At 43.4% G+C, this 27,697-nt stretch overlaps 1 protein-coding gene across 7 annotated transcripts; it reads right to left on the reverse strand.

Annotated features, from left to right (window-relative positions):
- Positions 1-420: 420 nt before the first annotated feature.
- On the reverse strand, positions 421-27,650 carry LOC142101142 (uncharacterized). 7 transcript variants are annotated; one of them, XM_075185367.1, is made up of 17 exons: positions 27,596-27,643; positions 24,065-24,289; positions 20,414-20,594; positions 18,391-18,622; positions 17,651-17,745; positions 16,768-16,964; positions 15,769-15,847; positions 12,564-12,739; positions 11,667-12,371; positions 8,905-9,078; positions 7,962-8,034; positions 7,649-7,762; positions 5,829-6,052; positions 4,971-5,041; positions 4,104-4,286; positions 3,002-3,113; positions 421-1,777 (listed from the first exon to the last, which is right to left on the reverse strand). In XM_075185367.1, exons 1-17 carry the CDS (start codon positions 27,598-27,600, stop codon positions 1,651-1,653), a joined length of 2,973 nt encoding a protein of 990 aa, XP_075041468.1. In that variant the 5' UTR covers positions 27,601-27,643; the 3' UTR covers positions 421-1,650. The 7 variants fall into 7 exon arrangements, with proteins under 7 accessions (XP_075041468.1, XP_075041467.1, XP_075041470.1 ...); XM_075185366.1 differs by having other exon boundaries at positions 12,564-12,742; XM_075185369.1 differs by lacking the exon at positions 27,596-27,643 and adding an exon at positions 26,673-26,930 and having other exon boundaries at positions 12,564-12,742.
- Between the last annotated feature and the right edge of the window lie 47 nt (positions 27,651-27,697).

The raw sequence follows: 27,697 nt of genomic DNA on the forward strand, positions 1-27,697 counted from the left end.
CAGTTCCATGTGTCATATTACCATCTTTTGTACTGGTAATGTTCATTAACGCACTGAAAAAAACGGCAGGTTCAGTTCTACAATGCTGAGCCCATAAGAACCCTTCATTCTATTTTAAATGTGATTTTCAGCACGTTTGTAGCAGATTGGGGTGAACCTAAATGCTCTGCCGGAGGCTGTATTATAAGACGGGGGGGGGGGGGGGAAGCTGTCTTCTATGGTTAGTAGTTTGTATTCTGTCCTGTCCGCTGGAGGGATGATGACAGAGCTGCCACAGGCAATACTTGGTAACTGGAAGCTATAGTTAGTATTACACAATTTTCTATTCTCTGCATTAGTGCAGTAATTAAATGCATTTTATTTTTGGGACACCCAGGGCTTAATTTATGCTGGAACTCACACGAACACACTTACAGCACCTGGATCCATACGCTTTAATGTTTTAATAGATGGTCTTCTAAATAGCCTATTTTCTACGTCCGATTCAGTACTTTTCAGGTTACTGTTGAAGAACAAAGAGTTATTTTCAGCAGCCTTCATAGGACTTTTTCCAGGGCTATTGCTGTGAACTGTATTTTGAAGTAGGGAGCAATTAACTACTAGATGAACCCTTTAAAGAACTCCACCGAGCAATAAGATTCCTCCCAACTGGCAGACGCATGAGATTCCAGATGACTGTTGTCTGTGAGATACTCTACTCCCCCAGATCAATCCTTAATCCTCCTGTTCTCCTGTCAAGAGCTCCGACACCTATTTTGTCTAGAGCGCTGATTGGACAGCAGCCCAACTATTTTTTTAAAAAAAAAACAACAACTCAGAGGTGTCAAACAATTGAATTTAAAACTTTTCCTGCCTCTTGCCATAATGGGGGTTACTATCCTACAAATCGCGGGTCCTCACCCCCAGACCACCTCACTTATCATTCTGAGTTGGAAAGTTTATATCATAATTTTGATTCTAACTTTTTTTTTTTTTTTTTTCTTATGCCCCCCCCCAAAAAAGGGGTCGAGCCGACACCATTACACCCAATGCTCCTCTGAAATGCACACCCCATTTTTTTTTTTAAAGCAAATATTTTGCTGTTTTTACGGGGTACTTTGTCCACAAGGTATAACCATCAGTGACCATGTATCGTTCAAGTGAGGAAGACTTATCTTCTCATCCGAATTCACTACATATAAAATCACACAGGAATATGACTATTTGTGCTGAATCATTAAATAGTTGTAGATAAATAAAATGAAAAATAAACCTTACTGATACAGACTTGTAATTACCCTTTACAAGAATAGCTTTAAGAACACTCTGCGGCACAGTCTAACAAGCCTGGCTTTGTCCGTCGTCAGACCTGTGCCTTAAACCTTATAATAAGCAGCGTCAGGAATATCCATTTAATCGCTCCCTCTTTTCATCTCTATACACCAGTAAACTGCCTTTGTTCCTGTAATAATAAGTCTCAGAAGAGTGTGGCGCCAGCAGGGACGTCACCATGTTCATGTAGGTGGAACGTGACACCTGATCTTATTCATCTGTGATCGACACTCGTAGTTTTATTCCTGAATTTTTGGGTGTAGGGTGACAGCGACTCACTGAAATGCACACAACACAGTCTGAAATGAATGACTCCGATTAGGGAGATCTCTACAGCGGTCAATGGTGCGGACGGACCCTCTGTGGAATACTGTTGGGGGGAGGCAGAAGTCGAAATGTCACCCTGGAGTCTCCAATTAGGGCTTGAACGTCCTTGTGGAGACTTCTATAGAGAGGTCCTTTATTCCTGGAAGCAATAAGAGCACGATATTAATATTTTACACATGTACATTTGTAGGACCCTTCAATAGTACTAAGCTGTATTTTTTTTATTTTTTTATTTTTCCGTGGTGCAGTACTTGTAATAACCTGCAGGCGGCGTTGTGTGTCCTGTTCTACATGGAATGTTTCTGCTACCACAAAACAGCCAATGAGGCCAATTCTGGGCTGGGGTCAAAGTGAAAACCTCACTGCCGCTTGAACAGTCACAATGATAACAATGACAGATCATAGTTCAGCTATTTGCAGTTTAAACAGTGCCAAACATTTGATGACAACTTCCCCCAAATGATTTAATTCCAGGAATTAAGGAACCATCCACAGTGCAGCGCTCTGTAATATTTAGTTATTACGTAAAAACCCAGCTTCGCTCATGACGGAGGGGAGCCGAGAGGTGCGCTTGTTGTATGGTATTTATTAATCTCATTATCATGCGTGTGCGCCGTTTGGCTTCTCTTCTGCAAACTCCCCCAGCAGAGGGCTGCGAAAAAGCCTCAGAGAGGAGGCAAATATGGAGGAAACTATGAGCGAACTAAAAAAAAGTCTTCACTTTTTTTTTTACATTTTGCGCTGTACAGAGAACTCATTCACATCAGTCCCTGCCCCATTGGAGCTTACAGTCTAAATTCCCTAACACACACACACAGAGAGAGAGAAAGAGAGTGACAGACTAGAGTCAGTTTTGATAGCAGCCAATTAACCTACCAGTATGTTTTTGGCGTGTGGGAGGAAACCAGAGCACCCGGAGGAAACCCCTGCAAACACAGGGAGAACATACAAACTCCAGACAGATAAGGCCTAGTCAGGAATTGAACTCATGACCCCAGCGCTGTGAGGCAGAAGTGCTAACCACTGAGCCACCGTGAGTTTATAAGATGTTAATATTATTATGTTTATTCTATTTGGAGCTACTGACCCCAAATTCACAAAATCTGTAGCTTTTATATATAGCGTTAAAGCGTTCATATTACAAAAATGTAAAGATAAATTTAACACTTTTTTTTCCCTAAATTTATTTATATTTCAGAACAATAAAAAAATTGCAGTTATTCATCAGTATAATCCTAGAAAAACTATTTTTGTTGGGTTCACAGAAGCTCATCGCTCTGCTACGACAGCCGGATGGTCAAATTTAGGTATAAAAACTCTGCTAGCTCAGAAGACCTTCAACCCCTGGATCTTTGTCTCCTACCTGGGTCCTGTCACTGCTTCTACGTCCTTCCCTTCTGTGCTCTTTACACCCTGAAGCTGCGATCGCTCTGAACGGAGGCGAGTCCAGGACTGATGTCTGCCTTCCAGTTGACCTACGGGCAAGAGGTATATTAAGCTGAATTTTGATTCACATGCTGGGTTATGAGGCATGTTGTTGTGTATATAGAGACAGAAAACAAAACGATCACTGATAATCTCACAAAATCTATAAACATTTGACCTGGCAGAACATGCAATCAACATTTGATCGCACCAGCAGTCCGCACGGAAGCGATCCGGTGCCAGTATTCCATTTAGCCACCCACTCTTGTGGCCACATTAAACAACAGTCCTTTCATTTAATCTTTTTGTCGAGCTGCAGGATTGGCCTATGTGTGGTCATCATTAGTCCCTTGGTTTTTTCCCTACAATCTATGGCTGAACAACAGGTTCTGTAACCTATTCAGATACTTAAAAGTGCAGATTAGAAAGCAAAAACAATAACTGGTTGCTATGGGTTACAGAACCTTCTTTGCCGTGCACAAGCTATCAGGAATGTCGCATGCTTGTATACTATAGTAGGACACGGTTCGGGGATAATATGCACAATGATGACTGTAATATGTTACAAGTTGATAATAACACTCACAATGGGATCACGCATATAAAATCTTCACGTTCTGAATCATAGCAAATGTATGCAACGTCATTAGTTCCTTGTAAATAGGCTAAATTGGATATTTTTTATTTTTTTTAATGGGATTGACGCGTCCTCATTTTGGTATATAATCTTTAGCCATGGCCATATATCTGTAGATGACTGTGTCAGCAATCATATACCGACCATATTGGTAGAAAGAAAATATCTGTCCAATTGCATCACCCATATATGTGGTCAGATTGTAAAATGTTTCATTGGCCAACCTGGCTGAGCAACAGCATTGGCCAACCTGGCTGAGCAACAGCATTGGCCAATCTGTGGCCAGTTTTGAACAGTGGGTTTTGGACCGTAAGAGTGAAGCAGCTGTACGCGGGGACTGAGGCTACTAACACCCAATATATCTAAAAATCAAGTACTGATCAGCCATAGATCAATATCTTACCAGTGACACGTGAGAGTGCGTTGTCTTTGCGCACCAGGTTCTTTGGAGGTAAATGTGACCGTACATTTTCATTACTAATCAGGGGGCATTTTCCAGAAAAGTTACACAACTTTCCATCTCCGCTTCTTAAAGTTCCTGTTAAGTCCCAAGCATTGATCTTCAGATTGTTGTGTCTGTACCTCACTAGGGGATAGACCAAGATCATAGCAAGATAGCTGATTAGCATGTCTGTCCTTGCACATCTCTGTATATTGCAAATATATAATGACATGGGGACACTTGTATTCATAGGATAAAATACATGCAGGTATGTAATTTTTGACAGTCCTACTATTTGCACCTTCAGTCATTGTAAGGCCTGATCAACACGTTTCGTGATTAATTGACTTCTCCTGGAATTCCTGGAGACAATTGATGATGAAATGCGTTGAGGAAAAAAGTCTTAACACTGACTTCGTTTTTGCCCATTTATTTGCATCAGAATTTGCACAGAACGAGCGATCCCCTTCTGTCACACCTGATTGTAAGTAAATAAAGGGGCCTATATATCAATCTGCCTTTTTATTAAAATACCCTGCAAGGGGCCATTTTCAGGGGATAGCCGCTTATCTATAAACCATGTCAATTTATTACTAGGGCATCAAAGATGGTGATGGTGTTAGCCATTAAAGCCTATGGGGAGAACATTGCGGTAGAGGGATCATCGGACACCTCGCCGCTGCTCTCCCCTCCATTGGCAATCACAAAGATGGCCACTTTGCGATGATGACCATAGAGGACATAGGAGATGTGTTATCATTGCGAAAAGGAATGAAAACGATCATGGTCAAAGTCAGATCTGCGTGTGCAGAACCTGGTCACACTCACCTTTCACAGGCTGTAATGGTTCCCTTTGACTTTTGTCTCTATCCAAAATTCTTGAACAGTCTTGGGCGAGGCTGTGTATGAGACAAGACTTCTTATTAGGGGGTGGAATGTGCACAGTTTAATTAAATTTGCTGTAGATGTTGGTCTAGTGGTTAGCACTTCTGCCTCACAGCACTGGGGTCATGAGTTCAATTCACGACCATGGCCTTACCTGTGTGGAGTTTGTATGTTCTCTCCGTGTTTGCCAGGGTTTCCTCCAGGTGCTCCGGTTTCCTCCCACACTCCAAAAACATACTGGTAGGTTAATTGGCTGCTATCAAAAATTGATCCTAGTCTGTGTGTGAGTGTGTGTCTATATTAGAGAATTTAGACTGTAAGCTCCAATGGGGCAGGGACTGATGTGAATGAGCTCTCTGTAAAGCGCTGCGGAATTAGTGGCGCTATATAAATAAATGATGATGATGTTGCCAAATGCCAGGAAATACATAGCGTAGTCCTCACTTAGATAAACTGTGGCCTGTACTACAAGTACCAGCCTTTCCTGCCAGGAAGAAGCTGCAGGCTGCCAAGCTTAGGCATCAGGTGGCTATCCAGCTTTCATGGAACTACAAGTCCAAGCATGCCCTTAACACCATTGTGAACCTGATCAGGCTTAGAAAACTTGTGGCCATCCAGATTTTGTGCACAGCCAGCCAGCCAGCGGCTTAGATTACAAGTCCCAGCATGTCCTGGCAACCTCTGGTGGGACTTGTAGCTCCACAGCCGTTGGAGAGCCACAGGTTGCGACTTCTGGTCTAGTCACTAGAATTTATTATCTCACATCTGCTATATTTATGTTAGGTTGTAGCTCAAACCTACGTTGGCTTACTGTGCCCGTCCTGGGGTGGTGGTCGCATAATCTCACTCTCCGACTTGGCTCTGCCGTTCAGAAGATAGTCTGCCTCCAGACTACAGAGAGACGCGATGGGCGTCAGCCTAAACCCCAACGCACTTTGTGGCTTCCTTGCGTCAGGTGTTACTTGGGACTGCATGGTCTGGGCGCACGCGTTGTCCAACATCTTTAACGGGATCTGCTTTGAAGGCTGCGTAAAAGGTATAAAGTACATAGTGAGGACTAAACTATTGCAATTCATTATTAGAGGGAAACGTTTTGGACTTTTCATTTTTTTGGCCTCATTCATTAAAGGAGAGCAAAAAAAAAAAAAAAGGAGTATCTTTGCACCTTGGCAAACCATGTTGCATTGGAGGGGGGGGTACATTTAAAATGTGGGGACAGATTTATAGTTGGGGTAAGGCACGTCCTAGATCAACTTTCAATGCCAGTGTAAAAATAAAGCTATCAACTATTTGTGTGCTACATGATAAAGGAGCCTGTACTTTCCTTACGGGCAAAATAATAAACTAATTTGCTTTGCTTCCCTTAATGAATCAGTTCCTATTCCTGGAGTTGTCATGTTCTCAAAGCTTTCAGGAAAAATAAATGGTATCTTAATATAAGTGTGGTGTAGTAGCGTCTAATGGACTGCAGGTGGTGCTATGACCTTTGCTACTTATAGAAAAATAGTTTTTCTAAACCTGCCTGATGAAGGGGTCTCTGTGCTCTGAAAGCTAGCGAATATAAAAATGTATTTTGGTTAGCCAATAAAGGTGTCACTCCTATAATACTTTTGTTTTTTTTACACGAAAGTATTCAACTTCACACTACTTATAGAAAGAAGGTGTAGCAAATTATTGCAGTACCGTGTCAGCCAGAAAAATCTATGTGATGTTAAATACTTTCATGTCAAATATTTGCTAGCTTTCAGAGCACAGAAGCCCCTTCATCAGGCAAGTTTACAAATGAATGACTGAGAAAAGGGCACAAAATTTAAGAGATGTTACATCAAGCAATTTGTACAGGGTGGGGGGAATACATCGTTAATTAAGATAAGCTAAAGTAATCAAACAGAGGTTTTGGTTAGGGATGGAAGAGTGAAAGTCATAGGACTCCAGAAATCTAGAGTCACTCTGTTGTGGGGTGTGTAGTGTGTGCATGTAGTGGGTCATAAATCCAGGTGTTAGTAAATCTAGCCCAAGGACTCAAACTAAATTGCGGATTTGAAAAAGTGGTGGTGTTGCCTATAGCAACCAATCAGATTCTAGCTATCATTTTGTAGAAGGTACTAAATAAATGAAAGCTAGAATCTGATTGGTTGCTATAGGCAACATCCCCACTTTTTCAAACCCACAGCTTAGTAAATCTAGCCCCTTGAGTCAATGACTGGAATGTTCTTATCAACTTTTCTTCCCAGATTTTTCTCTCCCTGTCATTTTTTAAAAAAACCTTTCAGTATTAAGACTTTTAAATCTGTCCTACTGTGTCCTGGTCCAGAGAAGTGTTTACCCAAAGGGGTGTCCAGAGTCTTCTTTATTGTGTGTCTGTGTAAATTCATCTTATAGAAAGAATGAGTTTCCTCTGTTTTCTACCCATAGTCCAAAACCATATTGATAGGTTAAGAGGCTTCTTATTAATTTGGCCTGAGTGTGCGTACGTGTGGTAGGGAATTAGATTGTAAGCTCCACTGGGGCAGGGACTGATGTGAATGAATAGACATTATATCATTGTTTTATAGTACACTGCTATGTAATATGTTGGCACTATATAAATAAAAAGATAATAATATTGTAAAATATTAGACCATAGAATTCTTCCTCTGAAGTATCTCTGTCTTCTTTTCATGGCCGGTTTCAGTCTGGTCAGGAAATATTCTGTTCTCCCTCTGTACGGTTGACACCTGGCAGGGTGACGAAGGCTGGACAATGTAAAGACAATAGCGGGTTAGTGGGAGAGTAGTGGCATCTTCATAACTGTGTGTGTGTGTGACATCTAGACGCTTGTAAGACCACCCGCTGATGTGGGTAGTGGAGAGCCACAGTCGCACTGTGATGATACAATCACTGATCATGTGATCTGAGTCATGTACCTGGTTTGTCCGTCTTGCGTGGTCTCACCTGAGTTGGAGATGGTTGAGCTGCTCCAGCGCCTTCACTGGATTCTGTAGACCAGGATATCACCGACTCTCTCCTAGATGAAGAAATGAAGGATCAACCGCAACACTGCAAACATGTGACGTCACGTCTAGATTCGCACAACTGCAGGTGGATGTGTGAATAGATTTATGGACTGGCAGGCCATGGTGGCTGTATGTGCGGGGGAGCACATTTCAATGAGAGAAGTTGGGTGGATCAGGAGTGGTCTGCTAGGTGCACAAGTGGGCCTAATTCTATACTTAAGTGGAATAATGAGATTAAAAAAAATATGCATCTTTTCAGATGTATGAGCAAAACTGCAAAGCAATACTCGGGGGTGTTTGGTTGGCAGTTCCGAGGACCAGAAAGTGCGTGTGCATCTTGACTTGTGGCAGACGTGCAGTCCTGCGGTCTACGCACTACTAAAGAAGCCGTGCGGGCAGTCCTGCGGTCTACGCACTACTAAAGAAGCCGTGCGGGCAGTCCTGCGGTCTACGCACTACTAAAGAAGCCGTGCGGGCAGTCCTGCGGTCTACGCACTACTAAAGAAGCCGTGCGGGCAGTCCTGCGGTCTACGCACTACTAAAGAAGCCGTGCGGGCAGTCCTGCGGTCTACGCACTACTAAAGAAGCCGTGCGGGCAGTCCTGCGGTCTACGCACTACTAAAGAAGCCGTGCGGGCAGTCCTGCGGTCTACGCGCTACTAAAGAAGCCGTGCGGGCAGTCCTGCGGTCTATGCGCTACTAAACAAGCAGTGCGGGCAGTCCTGCGGTCTATGCGCTACTAAAGAAGCCGTGCGGGCAGTCCTGCGGTCTATGCACTACTAAAGAAGCCGTGCGGGCAGTCCTGCGGTCTGTAAATGACCCATTGGATGAGAAGACGTTAAGGACAGCCATATTTATGATTTATTATCAAGCGTCTGATACCGTGATCTGTTAGCGAGGACTTTGCTGGTTTGTCTGCTCATGACCAGCCGCACGCTCTGGCTTTTTGTGAGAGAACTTCTCCTCGGCGCCTCGGTCCGCGGCTGTTTCTCACTTTGATCCGGCGTCTCCGCTGTCGGTGAACTGGCGGCGTGTCGGTTGTTTCCAATTTGATTTCTATAAAGTAATATTATAGATGAGATTAGAATAGGATGTCATGTACTGGTCCGACATCAGCTCTAGAACTCACTCATCTTATGTAACAGAGCTGTGTACACTATGTACATCCATATATAATATGCAGAGATCATGTTCCGTGATCCATTCAGAGCACGCGCTAATCACCACATGCTTTATAGAGATTTATATCTAAACTGGATGTCAGAGGATTATCTCCAATCAGATTACTGCTGGCAGCCATTACAGTAATACATGCTAATAAACACAAAACAAGGCCTAGCGGTATCAAATATCAAACCCATAAAGTTACAGTGCACACAATACAGACATTTTGTGGGCTAAACTACTATCGATTGATGAAAATCCAGCATATCGTTTCACTAGTAATCGGTGCCATCGCTGAGGCACTGCAAGCGAATAGTGCAGTTGAAAGGTAGATTGCAACCTTAGTACCTTAAAAATATTGCCAAAATATGCCCTTTTCTTACCCAAAATGCAACTAAAACGCTTATCCATTCTCCCATCATCTCCTGTCTTGACTACTGCAACCTCCTGCTGTCTGGCATTACTGACACTCCTATATCCACGCTTCAATCCATCCTAAATGCTGCTGTAAGTCTGATCTTCCTCTCTCACGGCTTCACATCTTCTGCACCACTTTGCAAATCCCTACACTGGCTCCCTGTGTCCTCCAGAATCCAATTCAAATTACTCACCCTTACCTACAAAGCCCTCAACATCACCTCTTTATACATCTCATATCAAAATACTCTCCCTCCCGTCATCTTAGATCTACCTCTGACCTGCGCCTTGTCTCGTCTCTGGTAACCACCTCTCACTCGCGCCTACAAGACTCCGCTATCCAATTCTGGAATTCCCTACAACATCCAATCAGACTTTGCCACAGCCTTAAAATCTTTAGACGCTCTCTAAAAATCCATCTCTTTTTAGAGCTTACCTTATCCCCAATCTCAGCTCTGAACCACACTCGCTCCTCTTGTTTCAGCTGTGACCGCTTCCACTTAGAATGTAAGCTCTCTAATGAGCAGGGTCCTTTATACCCTTTGTCTGCACCTATTTTGTCTACCTTGTATGTCCTGTTTTCCCTATTGTACGGCGCTGCGGAGCACTGTGACGCCTTACAAATCTACGATAATAATGCTTCATACTAATACAGTAACATATTATATAAATTGTGGTTGTATTCATAAAATGTCCTTCTTAGGTATGGATATTTACCTATAAAAATAGTACATCATAACTATCTATCACATGAGGGAATTGTCCCAGGGAAGCCTACAAGTGGACAGACTTCCCTTAGTGGAGATCTTTTTAATTTAAAGTTAAAGGCAATACATATCACATTGCAGTATTTATGAAATGCCGACATTTGACACAACCTGTATAGTTAGGAAAACATTCAATAAAACATAGAATAAAAGGACCTGCTTTTTGTAAGCTTATACAAGATACAAGGTGTGGACTGGTAGGAAGCATTGGTGAGGACCGGATGCTAAGTGAGTCAGGTTAATCTTCTCTAAAAAGAGTATTCGGTTAACTATTAAATCTTTAGAAATTGGGGCTAAATTGGTAGGCGTAAGGTAGAGAGTTCCAGAGAAAAGGTGCAGCTGTAGAGAAGTCCTACAGAAGCAGAGGATGTTAGATAGGAGATATGCAACACATCTTGAGACAAAGGTAGTGTGCGGATGAGGTAGAGTTAAGGTCACGTATGTAGAGTGGAGCAGGATTGTAAATGGCTTTTTAACATAAAGATAGTAGCTTTAATTTTATTCTGGGAGGGAGCCAGTGCATTAATCATTTGTCTTTGCTGCTGATTTCTCCATGTAACTTATGATCTGATCCCGACTTGCTCCCTGGTATTTGACTCCTTTGTGTTCCTAAGTTTTGCTCCTCCTCTTGTGACCCAGACCCTGACTTTGTTTGACCATACTCCTGCTTACTCCCTGGTTTTTTACTTCTGTCAAGTGATCATCTCTCTGCAAGTATCCTACATTCCCAAAGTCCATATATTTCTGCAAGTATCCTCCATTTCCAAATTGCATATCTTTCTGCAAATAACCTGCCTTGCCAAGCGATCATCTGTCAGCAAGTACCCTGTATTTCCTGTTTGGTCTCCAGCTCCTCAGCTAAACCTGGTTATCCTGACAACCTGTAATTGCAGTCATCCTGTTGTGCCTGGTCTCCAGCTTCCCAACTATTAACCCGCTTACTCTGACAAACCTGTATCTGCAGTTACCTTGTTGAGCCAGGTATCCTGTACTCCTGTTCCTCCGCTAACCTGGAATTCTTTTTCTATGGACTTGTGTTAGCTGCTTTACCATTTACTGCATCTCATTTTTACCTGTATGACCTCTGTTCAAAATAAACCCCTTTGATTCATTCACATTAGTCTCCATGGTCTTCATATTAGGAATCCTGATACTTAATAGGCATATGTTAATTTGAGTAGGCACGGTATGTCCCTATGAAAGGTTGTCCAGAGAAATTGTATTTTGTTCCTGTGGAAGCAATAATTAATTAACTTGTAGAGAACTACGTCTTACCATGACTGAATTGTTACGTACTTGTTCAGATTGCTGTATTCATCCCTGGCGGTTCGCTTGGTAATGGGGCGACTCTCGAATCGGCCTTCGCTTGTGATTGCACAGACAGTACAGGTGTACTCAGTGTTGGGGATAAGGCGGCGGGCCGTATAGGAACGTTCTGTGCCTAGGTACACAGACCTCCCATTCATGCTAAGTTCATAATTGAAAAATCTGCCGACGGGGTCTTTGGGCACTTCCCACGTGATGAACATTTCACTTCGGCCAATGACGTTGGCCGTCAGCTTGTCTGGAGAGTGGTCACCTCTGTCCATCGTTCTGGTGACCAAAGAGACTTTCTGACTGTGGCCCCTGGAGTTACAAGAACACACACTGAAAGTATAACTAGTGGACGGGGATAAACCCCCAACAATACAGCTCAGATCCGGGGTGGTCTCCACCAGCATCTCGTCTCTATACACTACATAATATTTAATGTTTGTACTGGAGTTTGCTGGTGGGCTCCAGCTTAGCTTCACTTTTTTGGTTGTACGTCCTAGAACTTGGAACTCTGAGGGACAGTCGGGGAACGGTTCTTTCACCATCACCGAGGTGACGGAACTGTCCTTGCTATGGTCCCCTTCAGTTGTCATGACAATTTTAAGATGGTGCTGACCGGGATTGCAGTGCGAGATGACGTAGGAGAATGAAGGACCTTGGTAGAGGAGCTTGTCACCATCAAACAGACTGTGGACAGAAGAATAATGGCTGGGAATTACTGACATAAATGTATAAAGTATTTAGCACTTGTTGGTGAAAGTAGAGGTGAAAAGAGAGGATCGGTGAGGTCCGATAAATACACATCTTAGAGTTTGATTGTGCAAATCGGAAGCATTGAGAAGAACATATTAAGGTTCAACTCATGAAGCAATTACTCACCAATAAGTCACCGGAAGGCCACTTTTTGGTTTATACTCCTCCCAGCCCACTATTATAGAGCCGGACTCCAGGATCTTCCCTGTAGGAGGCTCAGGTTGGGGGAGACGCTGGAGGTTCTGCAACGTCGTCTCCACCTCTTCCAACAACTCCTCCCCGGCTGTATGAGAAGCTGCCACCTTCTGATGCATAAACATGAGTGTTACAATACTCCACCAACATGTACAGTCATACAATGTGTACACAATCAGAATAAGCAATTAAAACTGGATTGTGAACTTTGTTTCATATAGAGATGTGCTTGATACTACAAGCTTTCTGCACTCATTGCATAGGAACCTCACATCTCTACTCTGCGCTGCTGGGGACCCTGCTCCTTCCACTATATAACTCTCAGTCTGTGGCTTCCTGCTGCCTCCATTCCCCTCCTCACATCATGTCACTGCCCCTGTCACATGCAGCCCTGTCCTCACTAACACAATCACTGGAGTGAACAGGTCACTGCTTCTGCTGTGATCATTCTGGTGATCTGATTGGCTGCAGGTTGTTCTATCCCCACCCACAACAGTAAGAGTAATTTATAAAACTGGCAGAAATAACACAGACACTTTATTTATAAGTAAGTTAAACTTATACTGTTATATGCATGTGGTTTCTCTAGTTTTTAAATATATGCGTACAAAACAGCACTGTACATCTTTGTTTCTAATATTTATATTACAGTATTAGAGAGAAGCATGGCAAGCTACTTTTAGTTCCCGGCTATGGAAAAGACTAAGTACACACTGGAAGGTTTTCATGCAATTATCGGGCCAATCACCTGATAAATGACCGCTCGACCACATATTGCGTTAATGTGTATACTTATCCGATGAACGACCGTCGTTCCAAAGTGCCGATTGTGGTTACATTTGGTTGGTCATAGTGTTTAACATTCTCGTTCCAATCATCTACTGATCATGGAGTGTGTGTATAATTACGATATCCATAACGTTTCATTCGTTAGGACATGTGGATAGCTATAACAAGGCAGTTTTAGTGAGTGTGACAAGAATGAATGACTATTGCGCTGTCATTCTCTAAACGACTAGAGGACCAGATGAAGAGCACAGATCTGAAGGTAAATCGTGTGTAGTGCATACTTGCCAACTCTCCCTGAATGTCAGGGAGACTCCCTGAAATAGGGGTGATCTCCCTCACTCCCTGAAGAGTCTGGCATTCTCCCTGATGCTGAGCCAGTACAAGACGTGGTTGGCTTCGCCATCTGTGGCATGATGACACAGTTCAGAAATTGTGTCCTATGTCCATGTATTGATGCCTATGGAGGTGGCCATTTTCATGGAGACCAAGATTTAATGAAAGACTGACAGGTAAGACAACATGACTTCAGTAATAGAGACAGAAATGTAAAAGACACTTCAGTCTCTAGAGATTCATTAGCTGCTTTTCTTTAAGGCATAGTTGCCTACTCTCCCGAACTTTCTGGAAGACCAGGGCAACCACCCGGTTCTCATCCCCGCAATAGATAAATGGTGGGTGGTGAAGCCTAATGACGCAAATATAGTGAGATCTTAGCCTCGCCCCCTGCTGTAATTGGCCAAAATTGTGATAATTGTTTAGGGGATGGGGATAAAATTATGAGATTCGTCAAGCGCCATCCCCACACGCCCATCCCATCCTGCCCCGGGATCTCCCTGAAGCCAATGATGAAAAGTTGACAAGTATGGTGTAGTGTGTACGCATGAATCGTCAGACTGATCGGACCTTCAGTCGTAGGTGCAATCGTTGTAGAGAACAGATTAGTCGGAAAAATCTCCAGTGTGTACCTAGCCTAAGTGCTATGTTTGCATACCGTATCTTGCGAGAAATCATTCTGCAGATGTCCATAAATGTGGGGCTTTTTACTGTAGGTCGGATACATTAAGGGCGTATTTGCACAATTGCAAAACTGATGTAGGCTAGGAAAAACATGCATATACACGGAGAAAGCCATATTATTTGTGGGTGGTCAGAGGTAGGTGCAAATAGCGATTGATGATGATGACATCTCCAGCACTTTTTGTGTGTGTGTTTAAGCCAAACTCTTCTGCCGTATTAAGAGATTTTTTTAAAGTTGTGTTCTTGCCTAATATCGAATACGTTTCTTGCACATAAAAAGAATGGATAAAAATATTAGCGCAAGTGGGACCTAAGTGTCCGTGTAAAACCGCGCAGCCTGTGACTTTCCATCTTATCCTGCCAGACCGTCGGCTTGGCGGCTATGTGCAAAATTCCCGCTGTTTGGAAGGCGTAGTGGAGACATAACTGTCTACAGGCTGATAAAGCTGACGGTACAAAGAGAAGAGTGAGGGACGTAAACGGATGATGGGGGGGGGGGGAAGACATCGGATGGCTCCGTTAGACAATATTTACACCCGGTTTAATTGTCCTGCTCGCTTTCCTCTCAGAATTACCATGGCGACCGTCTATGTGGTGACAGGCCATCCATTACCCACAAGCTCGTTCTACCCAGTATTCCCAGTGACAGCAGCAATTCTAGTAAAATATTTATGGGACCTTTCTCCATGGCGACCAGATACACTGGGGGGGCTGCGGGTCACTGAAACACTCTCTGCAAACACAAGCCTGAGTGCGTGCTCTGTGTCACTGTGCGATTACACAAAATACATGTGTGTGAGGTGAAAAACACTCTGTAAATGACCTTAAATGCCTCCAACGCAATCAATTGGAAACAAACAAAGTTAAACATTCTAAAATGAAAAAGTGAAGGTGTTGCCCATAGCAACCAATCAGATTCTAGCTCTCATCGTCCAGACTGTACTAGATAAATGAGAGCTAGAATCTGATTGGTTGCTATGGGCAACACCTTCACTTTTTCTTTTCAGAAGGGTTGATAAATTTGTCCCTAAGACTCAGTGAGGCATATCTATATACTGTTATGGATCAGTATAGGCATAGGCTCAGTCCCACGTTGTGCATGGTCATGGACCATCTGTGCTTTCAGTGTGTGTGATCACTGAGGTTTGGAAGGCGTCACCATGTAATATTAGACATACATGAGAAAAACGTAAGTCTTAATGTAAGCAATGCAAATTACCTGTAAGTAAGGTGGTAAATCCCTTTAAACGCTGGCACAGATAATACAATGTTGATACAATAGGTATAATGTTATTGCTTGGGAGAGAAAAAAATAATACTTCCATCTTACCCTAAGGATAGTCTCCAGCACCGAGTGCAGACGGAGTCTCACAACTCCTGCGGGATACTTGGATAGAATCTTAATAGTTCTAAAAAGAAAATAGACAATAAAAAAAAAATTACCTATGGTGCCCATTCGGAGCCTCAGCTAAATCTAGATGCCTATTTCTTCAGCCACACATACAATTTAAAAGTTTTAATAATGAGATAAATGCATAACTTATTTATCTGCAGAGAAATGTTTGTTATTCCTATTGCAGTTGGCTGTTAACTTTGGAGTTATGAATGTTGTGATGCTCCGATTGGCTACAGGTTGGTCTAGTTCTGTGAGTGTTCTAATGCTCCGATTGGCTACAGGTTGGTCAAGTTCTGTGAATGTTGTGATGCTCCGATTGGCTACAGGTTGGTCTAGTTCTGTGAATGTTGTGATGCTCCGTTTGGCTACAGGTTGGTCTAGTTCTGTGAGTGTTCTCATGCTCCGATTGGCTACAGGTTGGTTTAGTTCTGTGAGTGTTCTAATGCTCCGATAGGCTACAGGTTGGTCTAGTTCTGTGAGTGTTCTAATGCTCCGATTGGCTACAGGTTGGTCTAGTTCTGTGAGTGTTCTAATGCTCCAATTGGCTACAGGTTGGTCTAGTTCTGTGAATGTTCTAATGCTCCGATTGGCTACAGGTTGGTCTAGTTCTGTGAATGTTCTAATGCTCCGATAGGCTACAGGTTGGTCTAGTTCTGTGAGTGTTCTAATGCTCCGATAGGCTACAGGTTGGTCTAGTTCTGTGAGTGTTCTAATGCTCCGATTGGCTACCACTTGGTCTAGACCCGTGAATGTGCCGATACTCTGAATAGCCACAAGTTGAGCTAGTCAATGGCTCAATAATTCTCCATTTCATGTTCAAACCACATTTACAAAATCGCGATGTGATTTTGGAACCACTAACAATGGCAATATAAAGGATCATTTAAGTACAATCTGTAATGAAAACAAAAGAATGGGCACGCCAGAACTTACATGGCAGCGAACCAGCAGGTCTCCTGCTCCTTTGACTGCAGTAGGCGGCAGAGCGTATCGAGAACCTGGGGGAAGTATTGGCTTCTTAGAACATGCTGGTGGCCGGCGTGGCTGGTCGCTAGACAAGTGAGAGCAAAGCAGGCGTTACGGCTCCCTCCGGCATCTCCTCCGGACATCATTGCCTCCAGAGCAGCGATCTAGACTTATCAGGGGATGAACAAACTGACAATATATCACCAGGGGTCAGGTAAACATGCAATTAGTGTATTGCAATATTGGGTATCTGTCAGGACCCTTGTCTATACAAACCCCGACTGGTGGGCCGCTCGGGGTCTTAGCTACTGCCCCATCGCTTCCATGGATCTCTTTTTTTACGTGAGCATCACTGTAACCATGTTCCAGTAGCTGCTGCTTGCCTCCACTTGAGCAAAGTTTTCCCATGCAACCTTTGTGCACACGTCAGCGACCAGCACTCCATGTAAAAGATGGCGACCAATCAAGTTGTTCCTTCTTCCGGTTCTCGAACTCTGGCTACGTTCCTGACTAGTCTACTCTTTGCTCCACCAGTTAACTACCATTGGAATCCACCGACAGTCTCACTCTGACTCAAGGCCTTCCAGAATTGTTTTGGGGGTGCCACAGTTTCCAATTTGTGTAGGGTTTGCAATTGTAGGGACGATACAACAAGTGGTTTGGTGAAACACCAGCCTCCTTCAAAATTTTGTCCAGAATTTCCTAATTATGCCCACGCTCCAGCTTGAAGAACGTCTAAACAGGTGGCAAAACCTACCTACAACTTGTGGGTCACGGTGTGTTACTTAATTTTATGGGCATATGTTCTCCTCTCTTACACAAAACACACCCAGCAATATTGCAGACTCACCATGTTGTTGGCCTCCTGCAGACCCAGCACCCGTCTCCTCCCTATGTCCGTGTCACACAGACGTCCAAGGGTGAAGGCCGCGTTCAGGCCACAGCCTAAGATAGGGGCAACACAATGACCAATATAAAGTATGATAAAGGCACCACGATGGCTCAGTGGTTAGCACTTATGCCTTACAGCACTGGGGTCATGAGTTCAATTCCCGACCATGGCCTTATCTGTGTGGAGTTTGTATGTTCTCCCCGTGTTTGCGTGGGTTTCCTCCGGGTGCTCTTGTTTCCTCCCACACTCCAAAAACATACTAGAAGGTTAATTGGCTGCTATCAAGTGTGTGTGTGTGTGTGTGAGATTTAGACTGAAAGCCCCAATGGGGCAGGGACTGATTTGAGTGAGTTCTCTGTACAGCGCTGTGGAATTAGTAGCGCTATATAAATAAATGGCGATGATGATAATAAGGGATGATTAATAGATTAACCAGAGCTCAGACGTTGAGGTGTCTGCTGAAGTTTAGTGACAATGGTTAGTCTTGGCTCTATAATTCCAGAACTGCGATGGGTACCTACAGGCTCTGCCTAGCTGCAACTTATGTGTACTCCTTAAAACTGAAGTGACTTTTTTTAATCAACACGAGTATATTGTATAAATATGACATAATCACAGTATATCGTGGGTATGATCATAGTCAATATTTATTTTTTCTTCTTATATATTTAATCCCAATTATTACCCCCCCTGCGCACCTGCTTCATCCACATGTAGCGATGTGATTATCTTCCTTAATATCTTGTCAGATTTTGGGTGGTCCAGTAGCCGTGCACAGCCATCGTGGCACATGGAGATGCGGGCAAGTACCAGGGCACAGTTACTTGCAGTCCAGTCATTTGGAGAACCCAGGAGGTTTGTGATGTTCTCGATGATGAAGTCGGAGTCGGGAGAGGAGAGGAGCCAACGTCGCCCGTGGACATTCTCTGCCTATGAAAGTTAGTGATAAATTAACCCAATTATCAATGGGAACCTGCCATCCTGCTCTACTAATAATAATCATCATTATAAACTATTTTATAACAAAATATCGAGATGTAATCAGCAAAAGTATTATTAATAATAATAATTTTGAATATATATTTCTATTATCTGTAATAGCGACAGTGGCAATATAATGATGGGTACACTGTAGTTAAGTTATTTCTAACCTATCTACTTGTAAGCTGACAAGTTCAGCTTACATTCATCAGTTCATTTTGCAGTGAATTCACTTGGACTTTTTGCAAATAAAATTAACCCTGAGGGCTTGTACACACAGGCAATGCAAAACAACTCGCATAAAAGCATAGCGAGAACCTTACGCTTTGCCCAGCATGAAACATGTTCGTTAACACATCTCAACGCTCCTCTCCAACATAGCGCGCTGTGTGTTTAAATGAGAGCTCAGACAGAACCCCCTTGTGTTTCCCCGAGCTTCTGAACACTGCAAATAAGGTTGAGATTGATGTGATGCGATGTTGAGCAAACGCTTGTCAAAAAATAGGTTGATTCCCTTGCATTATTTTTGGACCATACTGTCAAAACGGGTTTTAGGGGCTGCAAGTAGTTTGTGTACAAGACCACTGTTGTAGATGGGTGATCTGTTGCTGCTCTTGCATGATCGCTAGCCAACGGAGACGCTTAGCAGCAGTTCCTGTCGGCGGTCAGATCAGCTCCACCAATGGCAAGACTGGTGCTTTTATTTAAATTAGACTCTGGCATCACTAGGGTGCCAGATTATCTAGTCTTTTACCTTGTCTCTAGGCTCCCCTGTTACTTCATATCTCTCCTGCCTGCATTCCCCGGATTTGACCTCTGCCTGTTTGACTACTCTTCGGATTCTCCTTGGTTCCTGTTTGGATCTCCTGGTTCTGACCCTCGGCTTCCTGACGATTCTTCTGCCTCATCCTTCTGTACTTTGTTGCCTGCACGGATTTGACTTCTGACTGTCCACTACGTTTGTTCACGTTACCTCGCTGGTGGCTACCTGGGAGAACCGCGACCGACACATCTCAGCGGCTAAGCCCAAAACTCCTTGCGGGGTTCCCTGGTGAAGACCTGGGGCGTGGTTAGACTCCGCGCCTTCTTGCGTAGCAGCGCTAATACCAGTAGGTAAGGCCTTCCAATTACTTTGTTCGTGACAGTTAAAAAGGGAATATCACAAAGACTAGACTCTGCATTCTGCACTACGGGGCTGTGTTGTTTAATTCCTTTTTAGAACCTTTTGTATAACTAAAGAATCCTAATGAACATACCAATCTCTAGGAGAACAAACTGCAGAGGAGCATCCTTGTTCCAATTTTAAAAAGTATACAGTATTTTATTAGTCTCTATATATCAGTATCTAATATACTACACTATTTGTGCTCTGTTTTATCTGTTTCTCATATATTCCTTGTCCTAGTCACCCTCTAAGCAACTCTTTAAACCAACTAGTTCTCACCTCATTTGTACGGCACTTTATATCGAGGCTACACGGGGCCAAATATTGAGGAGCAGAATATATTGTTTTTTTATCAATATATTTGCACGTCACACAGTATTTACTGGCCGTATTCTGTTACTTTCCGCTGAGACACAAACTGATCGTGGTACAATGTGCCAAAGGCAAGTTTAATGGACACTTTTGGATAACGGTAGAGTAATGTTCGCTCTGATGCTATGACTGTTAACTTGTGAGTATTCAGTAGCAATCGAGCAGTCCGTTCACCAGCTCTGAGAGTGAAACGCGTCACTCACCAAAGTGCCGAGTGCGCCTGCAGCGTTCATCACGGCTTCAGCGTCCTCCCACAGAAGCATGGCTCCCAGTCTCCCCAGCAAGTCCCAGTCTGTCGAGTTTTCTGCCAGCTCCACCAACAGAACGGCGACCGTAGGATCTTCTGCCACCGTACCGAGGATATATGCAATATTACTGCACAGCCTGCAATGAATGGAACCATGGAGTATTACACAGCAACCTAGACCTGTGGATTGGAACTCTTCTCACAGAGGGATGAGATTTTTCTTCTGCTTTTCCCGCTTAGCTCAAAATGGCAAAAGCTGGACCGTACTAAGGCTATATTTAATATCAGTTTATTACCTATAGGAATACATGGGGAAATCTGAATCAGAATTTCATCACAATGTTGAAAGGCAAGCATCAAGTTCTCAGAACTCAACTATTTATTAATATATTAAAAAAACAATATGTACAATACATAATGTTCATTTATGAAGCTGTAAAATTACCCTTTGGGTAAATTTATATAAAAGAAGGGGCAGTGGATGTGTTGCCTATAGCAACCAATCAGAGTCTAGCTCTCATTTTCATGGATGTATTAGATAAATGATATCTGGCATCTGATTGGTTGCTATGGGCAACACCGCCAACATTCCGTTCTAGAAGTTTCCGTAAACCTTTGTGTCTTGTCATATGGGAAAGTTTGCGGATTTAGTTGGACCAGTATTGCACCAACAACAAAAATAACATTTGCACCAACACTATGTGGTGTGAAGAGAAATCCACAACGTTACGCTTATAACTTTCCTTTGTGAGCTTTTCCAGCTGGACCCACAATCCCACAAAAGTAGGCGCATGTTTGAGTTTTCCGGGGACAGATCGCAAAGGCGCAATGTGGGCGCACACTTATGTACATGAGGGATGGGGTCAATTAGGCACATTTGCACAAAAAAAACAAAACAAGCGCCACCGTAGTGCATGATTACCAGTTTATCATCACCGTTTATTTATATAGCGCCACTAACTCCGCAGCGCTGTACAGAGAACTCATTCACATCAGTCCCTGCCCCATTGGAGCTTACAGTCTAAATTCCCTAACATACACACACAGACTAGGGTCAATTTGTTAGCAGCCATTTAACCTACCAGTATGTTTTTGGAGTGTGGGAGGAAACCGGAGCACCCGGAGGAAACCCACGCAAACACAGGGAGAACATACAAACTCTACACAGATAAGGCCATGGTTGGGAATTGAACTCATGACCCCAGTGCTGTGAGGCAGAAGTGCTAACCACTGAGCCACCGTGCTGCCCATTCATGGAGCAGGCACAGTTTTTTTGCAATTTAATGTAATTGTTGTCAATTGTTCTTTGCACTGCAACATCATAACTGCTGTGTGCTGTGTTGCCACATTCATTTTGCTAATAAATAGAAAATGACCATGACTAGGCTAAGAAAAAGAATGTCAGGCTAAGAAATTACAGGTCAAGTTACATTTGAAGGAGATGGCGGTACATCGGAGTCTGGTCTGATGTGAGAAAGGCCTCATCCCACAACAGTGCCACAGAGAGTAAAAGCCAGTTGCCGGGGATACACTTGTAAGTAAACAGAGACTATTGGAGCCAGGAGTGGACTCGAGCCAGCAGATCCGGAGAGCACGTGGATCACACAGGCAAGTTAGGGCTGGGCACGTAAACAAGCAGATAAGCTGCTGAAAGAGCTATTTACTATTTTCCAGCACAGCCGCTGGGAATGTGAACAGAACCTTCGCTAATCCCTGGCTCCTTGCAGAGTAAAGGTTAATGAGAGCACTTATAACACAGACTAGCAGAGCTCAGTAAGATTATAATTCTCCATCACCAGTCGGAGGACAAGCTGCTACTATGGATAGAGAACTAGCAATGATTATCCACCCTCAGATCACTTTAATTTGCTGGCTTCCTGCATCTATTAAACTGGTCTCTGGACAGAATCCAATGCAGGGACCTCAGTGTCGTATCCAAGGTCAATGTGTACAAACAGCGATGTCTGGAGATATAAAGAGATAGCTAAACAAATAAACACCACAAGGATGCCATCAATGTGAAAGTGGAAAATAGTAAAAATTGCAAGAGGGCATAAACAGACTAATAAATTAAAGCTACCTGCAGGTGGAAAGCGCCTTCAACAGTGGTTTTTGTAAATGAATCTAACAAAGTGTTTGTTTTTCACGCTGCACCCTTGAATTTTTAGAATTATTATTGGAATTTGTCACAGGGCATACTGTATGTCTATTTGACAATAAGATAGGAGCACTTCACCTCTATTTTGCAGATTTAACCTGTCCTTTGGAAAGTGCATAAACTATGTATGAAGTTACTTTTAGAGGTAAATTTACTAAAACTTCAAAAAGTGGAGGCGTTGCCAACAGCAACCAATCAGATTCTAGCTATCATTTATCCAGTATACACTAGGAAATGATAGCTAGAATCTGATTGGTTGCTATGAGCAGCACCTCCACTTTTCCCATTTTAGAAGTTTTAGTATATTTACCCCTTAGTGCCCCCAAGCCTTCTCCTCTGGTCCGCCAGCCGGCTGTTCCCGATCTTATCAGAACGGGTAAGGGGGGGGGGGGGGAGACGAATTCTGTGTCACATGACCTCCCCTGCACAGGGCAGGGAGGTCACACGGCATACCCGAAAGAACAGGAGAGAGTGCACCGCGCTCTCCCTCCTTCCTCTCTGCGGCCCCTTTTGAAGGTTTGAGAGCCGCGCACTTGTCCATTGTTGGCCTTTGATCTATAAATGTACGGCGTTCCTCTTCACACTCTTAGCCACCAGGACGCCGAGGGATTGAGCGATGGGAGAACACGGTCTAGGTAGAAGTGTTTGTTCTTCTACGCCTGTATTTAACCTACAATTTATTTTGGGTTTGGTTGCTGAGTATCTGTCATGCTACTTAATGCATGTGTTTACCCTGTGGATACATTATGTCCAAACCACTCTATTATACCATGATCCCCGTCGATAAGTCCGTGTTGTAACTGAGCCTTGCCTCCACCTTGTGTACACCTTATCAGGAGTTTGTTTGATGTGTGCATTTGGAGGCCGGTCTCTGTTAATAATGCTATTAATATCCTCTCCATCGCTTGTCTAATAGGTTTAAGTTATAATCATATAATCCCTTTCGAAGCAAGCTAAATTATGTAACCTTACCTTAGACATGGAATAAGAGCCCTGATGTTAAAGCTGCTTTCACAAACCTAGCAATACATAAATACGTCAGCTTTATGCGGAGCCTACTGGCATTGAGCGGGTGTTCTGAAAAGATATATAGAAACAACAGCCATTCTGGCTGGTGGCAGTATTTAACTCTGCCTGAACAATGGGGTGGGGGTGGGGGGATTTTTGTATACAATTTTAATAAACCAAGCGCTGAAGTGAAGGTGGTGGCAATTTATTGAAGTGGTTGGTGGATGTGATCTCGTGCCATGCATTCAGGATATGAAGAGACACAACGCAAACACGGGGAGCACATACAAACTCCACACAGATGGTGCCCTGGTCGGTATATCACCTAGCACTCCAAGGCAGCAATGCTAACCACTGTGTAACCACGCCGCCCCTTTCCTTTATAGTTTCCATCACAGGACACCTCAAAATTATTATAGCGAGAGCTTGAATGGTACCTACTTGACATCAGGCGTTTCCAACTGGCTCCCCAAAGCTGCCAAGTACTGACTACACCTCGTGTCTTTCACCAAAACCTCCACCAGCTCATCACATCGCGTCTGCACCTCGCCCATCACCTGCGCCACACACTGCTGCACCTCCTGGGGCGAGGGGGAGAGAAGCTGGGGCAATATGTTGTCCATGGCGGGGGGTTTAATTGCCATCTCTTCTGTCACCACGAGGAACCTGTCAGATTAGACAGTTTTAAGAATACAATTCTGGGAGTTCAATGGGATTTTAAAATTGAATTTATTTTTATCTGTGTATCGCTGTGCTTGACGAAGGGCAAATTAAAAGTGGGCTGAACACCTTCCCGTGATCCAACACGTTCATTTGTCTTTACAGATTTTTTAATTATTCTATATTCTCCCACGTCCTGATCTCTCATATTATTTCCTGAGGGCAGACGAACCTGGGCCGCCATTGTTTGTACTGGCAAATATTAATTTTTAAATACATAACATATATTAATGCATCAAACCTTCCCTACAGCCTACATGGGGCAAGGGACTTCAAGATTCCTTAGAAGTACTGATTTCTACCATGCAAATTCTCCGCTCTTTGAAATGTATTATCCCAATAACACTTTTATAAATGTGCCCAATTGTGCAAGAGATGCAGAAACTAGGAGAGAAAAATACTAGTGTATAGTTATAAAAGTGTCCTTTAGTGAACAATATACAACACAAGTAAATGTTAAATTGTCTCAAAATTAGACATATTAACGGAATATGTAACTATGTATGTGAGAGATGTATACAGCGTGTGTGAGATACATGCAGAGCCTATGTGAGAGATGTACACAGCGTGTGTGAGATACATGCAGAGCCTATGTGAGAGATGTATACAGCGTGTGTGAGATACATGCAGAGCCTATGTGAGAGATGTATACGACGTGTGTGAGAGACATGCAGAGCCTATGCGAGAAATGTATACAGCGTGTGATGGACATGCAGAGCCTATGTGAGAGATGTATACAGCGTGTGTGAGATACATGCAGAGCCTATGTGAGAGATGTATACAGCGTGTGTGAGATACATGCAGAGCCTATGTGAGAGATGTATACAGCGTGTGTGAGATACATGCAGAGCCTATGTGAGAGATGTATACAGCGTGTGTGAGAGACATGCAGAGCCTATGTGAGAGATGTATACAGCGTGTGAGAGACATGCAGAGCCTATGTGAGAGATGTATACAGAGTGTTAGAGAGACATGCAGAGCCTATGTGAGAGATGTATACAGGGTGTGAGAGAGACATGCAGAGCCTATGTGAGAGATGTATACAGAGTGTTAGAGAGACATGCAGAGCCTATGTGAGAGATGTATACAGTGTGTTAGAGAGACATGCAGAGCCTATGTGAGAGATGTATACAGCGTGTGAGAGAGACATGCAGAGCCTATGTGAGAGATGTATACAGCGTGTGTGAGAGACATGCAGAGCCTATGTGAGATGTATACAGCGTGTGAGAGAGACATGCAGAGCCTATGTGAGAGATGTATACAGTGTGTGAGAGACATGCAGAGCCTATGTGAGAGATGTATACAGCGTGTGAGAGACATGCAGAGCCTATGTGAGAGATGTATACAGCGTGTGAGAGACATGCAGAGCCTATGTGAGAGATGTATAGTGTGTGAGAGACATGCAGAGCCTACGTGAGAGATGTATACAGTGTGTGAGAGACATGCAGAGCCTATGTGAGAGATGCAGGGACTGTATAAGAGACAGGCAGAGACTGAGTCCATGTTACCTGTCTCATAGCTGCCAGGATCTGAGTTGATGTCTCTTCAGTTACACTAGTAAAGTCTCCCTGTGTGTTTGGCTTTATACAAGGATAAATGATCTTTCCTTCTCCCTCCACCAATCAGCAGACCGTCCTTCACTTGGAGGCAGGGATTAGCTGCCTGTGTTACTGTGTACTCCACAATATACAACTAGCGTTCCCCTCCTACCTCGGGATCCAGAAACAATCACACACAGTTGTCCTGATCTGCCTCCAGTACACAGAACAAGAATACTTCATTCCCAACAGTCTGAGTCCACCTGTTACATCTTTTTTCCCATCATATGTCTTTTCAGACAGAATCTATGATTCTTTATAGGATATTTATTGTTTGTATGTTATGTGTTACAGCCACTATTTGTTATTATAACTAAACAACAACAAAAGATCTTTATAGTTTTACAGCAATAAATATATTAAAATTGCATTATTCCATTATTTACTAACTTGTACTATTTAGACGTCATATGTAGTTAATGACTGAAAATAATGGGAATGCTGCAGAGTGCAAACTAGCCCCGTGCTGAATAGATTTAGTATTTTGGTGGAACTACAAATCCCAGCAAGTCATAGCAGCCTTCTACTGCTTGGGCATACTGGTGCTTGTAGAACTATAACTGGCAGAACCATGGGTTGGCTGGCATATTTTAGCTTGGGGTTGGGGGAAGTGAGACTTGGTCCACCGGTCTATAAGGAATATTTTAAAGGAAAAAAAATGAAAGTAGCCCACTATAGGACCAGTCAGGGGGCAGGTGCCAATCTGCCGAGCCACCCCCTTGCATGATTACCCATGGCTGCAGGAGCATGCTTTGGCTTGTTGTGAACTTGTGTGTTCTTTTTCTCCAAGGAAATTCCCACCAGGCTGGGACTGGATTCATACTGCAGGAGAGACCCTGTTAGTGGTGTGACCAGCTCTGCTTGGCATAGCCTGGTGTTGGATGGTGATTTTACAGGAGGAACCCACAGACATTTCCATCCACAGCTCAGGAGCAGTACAAGGTCCTTGTGAAGCCAACCTTGGAGTTTGCTGCTACTTTTTTTAGCTCTATAAAACATAAAACACAGATTAGGACATTACAGCTTAAAATCTGCCCTAATACTGCACCTAACCTCTTGTTTATATCATCATACAAGAATGTCACTATTATTATAAACCATTTCATAGAGGCATTGGGAGGTAGAGGCATTGGGAGGGCAGAGTTTTTAACCCTTGCAAATATTTTTACTGCTCCTTCTTATTTACAAAATAATCCCCAGAACAACAAGCAGAAGCTGCAAGTTCAGTTAAGAGAAGGAGGGAGGGGAGGGGGCATGTGAGGTGATGGGAGAGGGGAGGGGGGTGAGGTTTGGGAGAGCACTTACCAAAACAATCTCAAAATCACTGGTGTGACATCTGTGTGTACTGTTGTAGTATCAGCAGGTTGTATGGTTATTTTTGGTTGTTATTGATGCTGAACTCAACTTTTTTTTTGCTGCTTTTTGAAAACTTTATTATTATTATTTTTTTACTAATTTAAATTTACTGACAAATGACGCCCTGCCCGGCTGGCTGTGTATATCACTCACTGTGTACCCCAGCAGTGCATGCTGTGCTCCATGGCAGAGATCTACATAACATGCACCATGAGCCAGGCCACCCCCTCATAGCTGCTATTGTATGATTACTTTTAATTGCCCCCCTCCAGGACAGAAGCTGCCCCCCTCCCCTCACCTCATTCTCTATTGTGCCTTTAAAGGGTTAACCTCCACTGAGCCTACGGAAGCTCCGCCCACACAGCAGCCTCATGCAGGGCCCGCCCACACAGCAGCCTCT

This window comes from Mixophyes fleayi, chromosome 9 (genome assembly GCF_038048845.1).
Source record: "Mixophyes fleayi isolate aMixFle1 chromosome 9, aMixFle1.hap1, whole genome shotgun sequence".
NCBI lineage: Eukaryota > Metazoa > Chordata > Amphibia > Anura > Limnodynastidae > Mixophyes > Mixophyes fleayi.

Coding starts and splice junctions, on each gene's coding strand:
- LOC142101142 (XM_075185366.1), bottom strand. Junction 17,746..18,390: donor GCTACATGTGGATGAAGCAG/GTGCGCAGGGGG, acceptor CCCCTATCTTAG/GCTGTGGCCTGAACGCGGCC. Junction 8,035..8,904: donor GTCCTCGCTAACAGATCACG/GTATCAGACGCT, acceptor TTCTTCATCTAG/GAGAGAGTCGGTGATATCCT.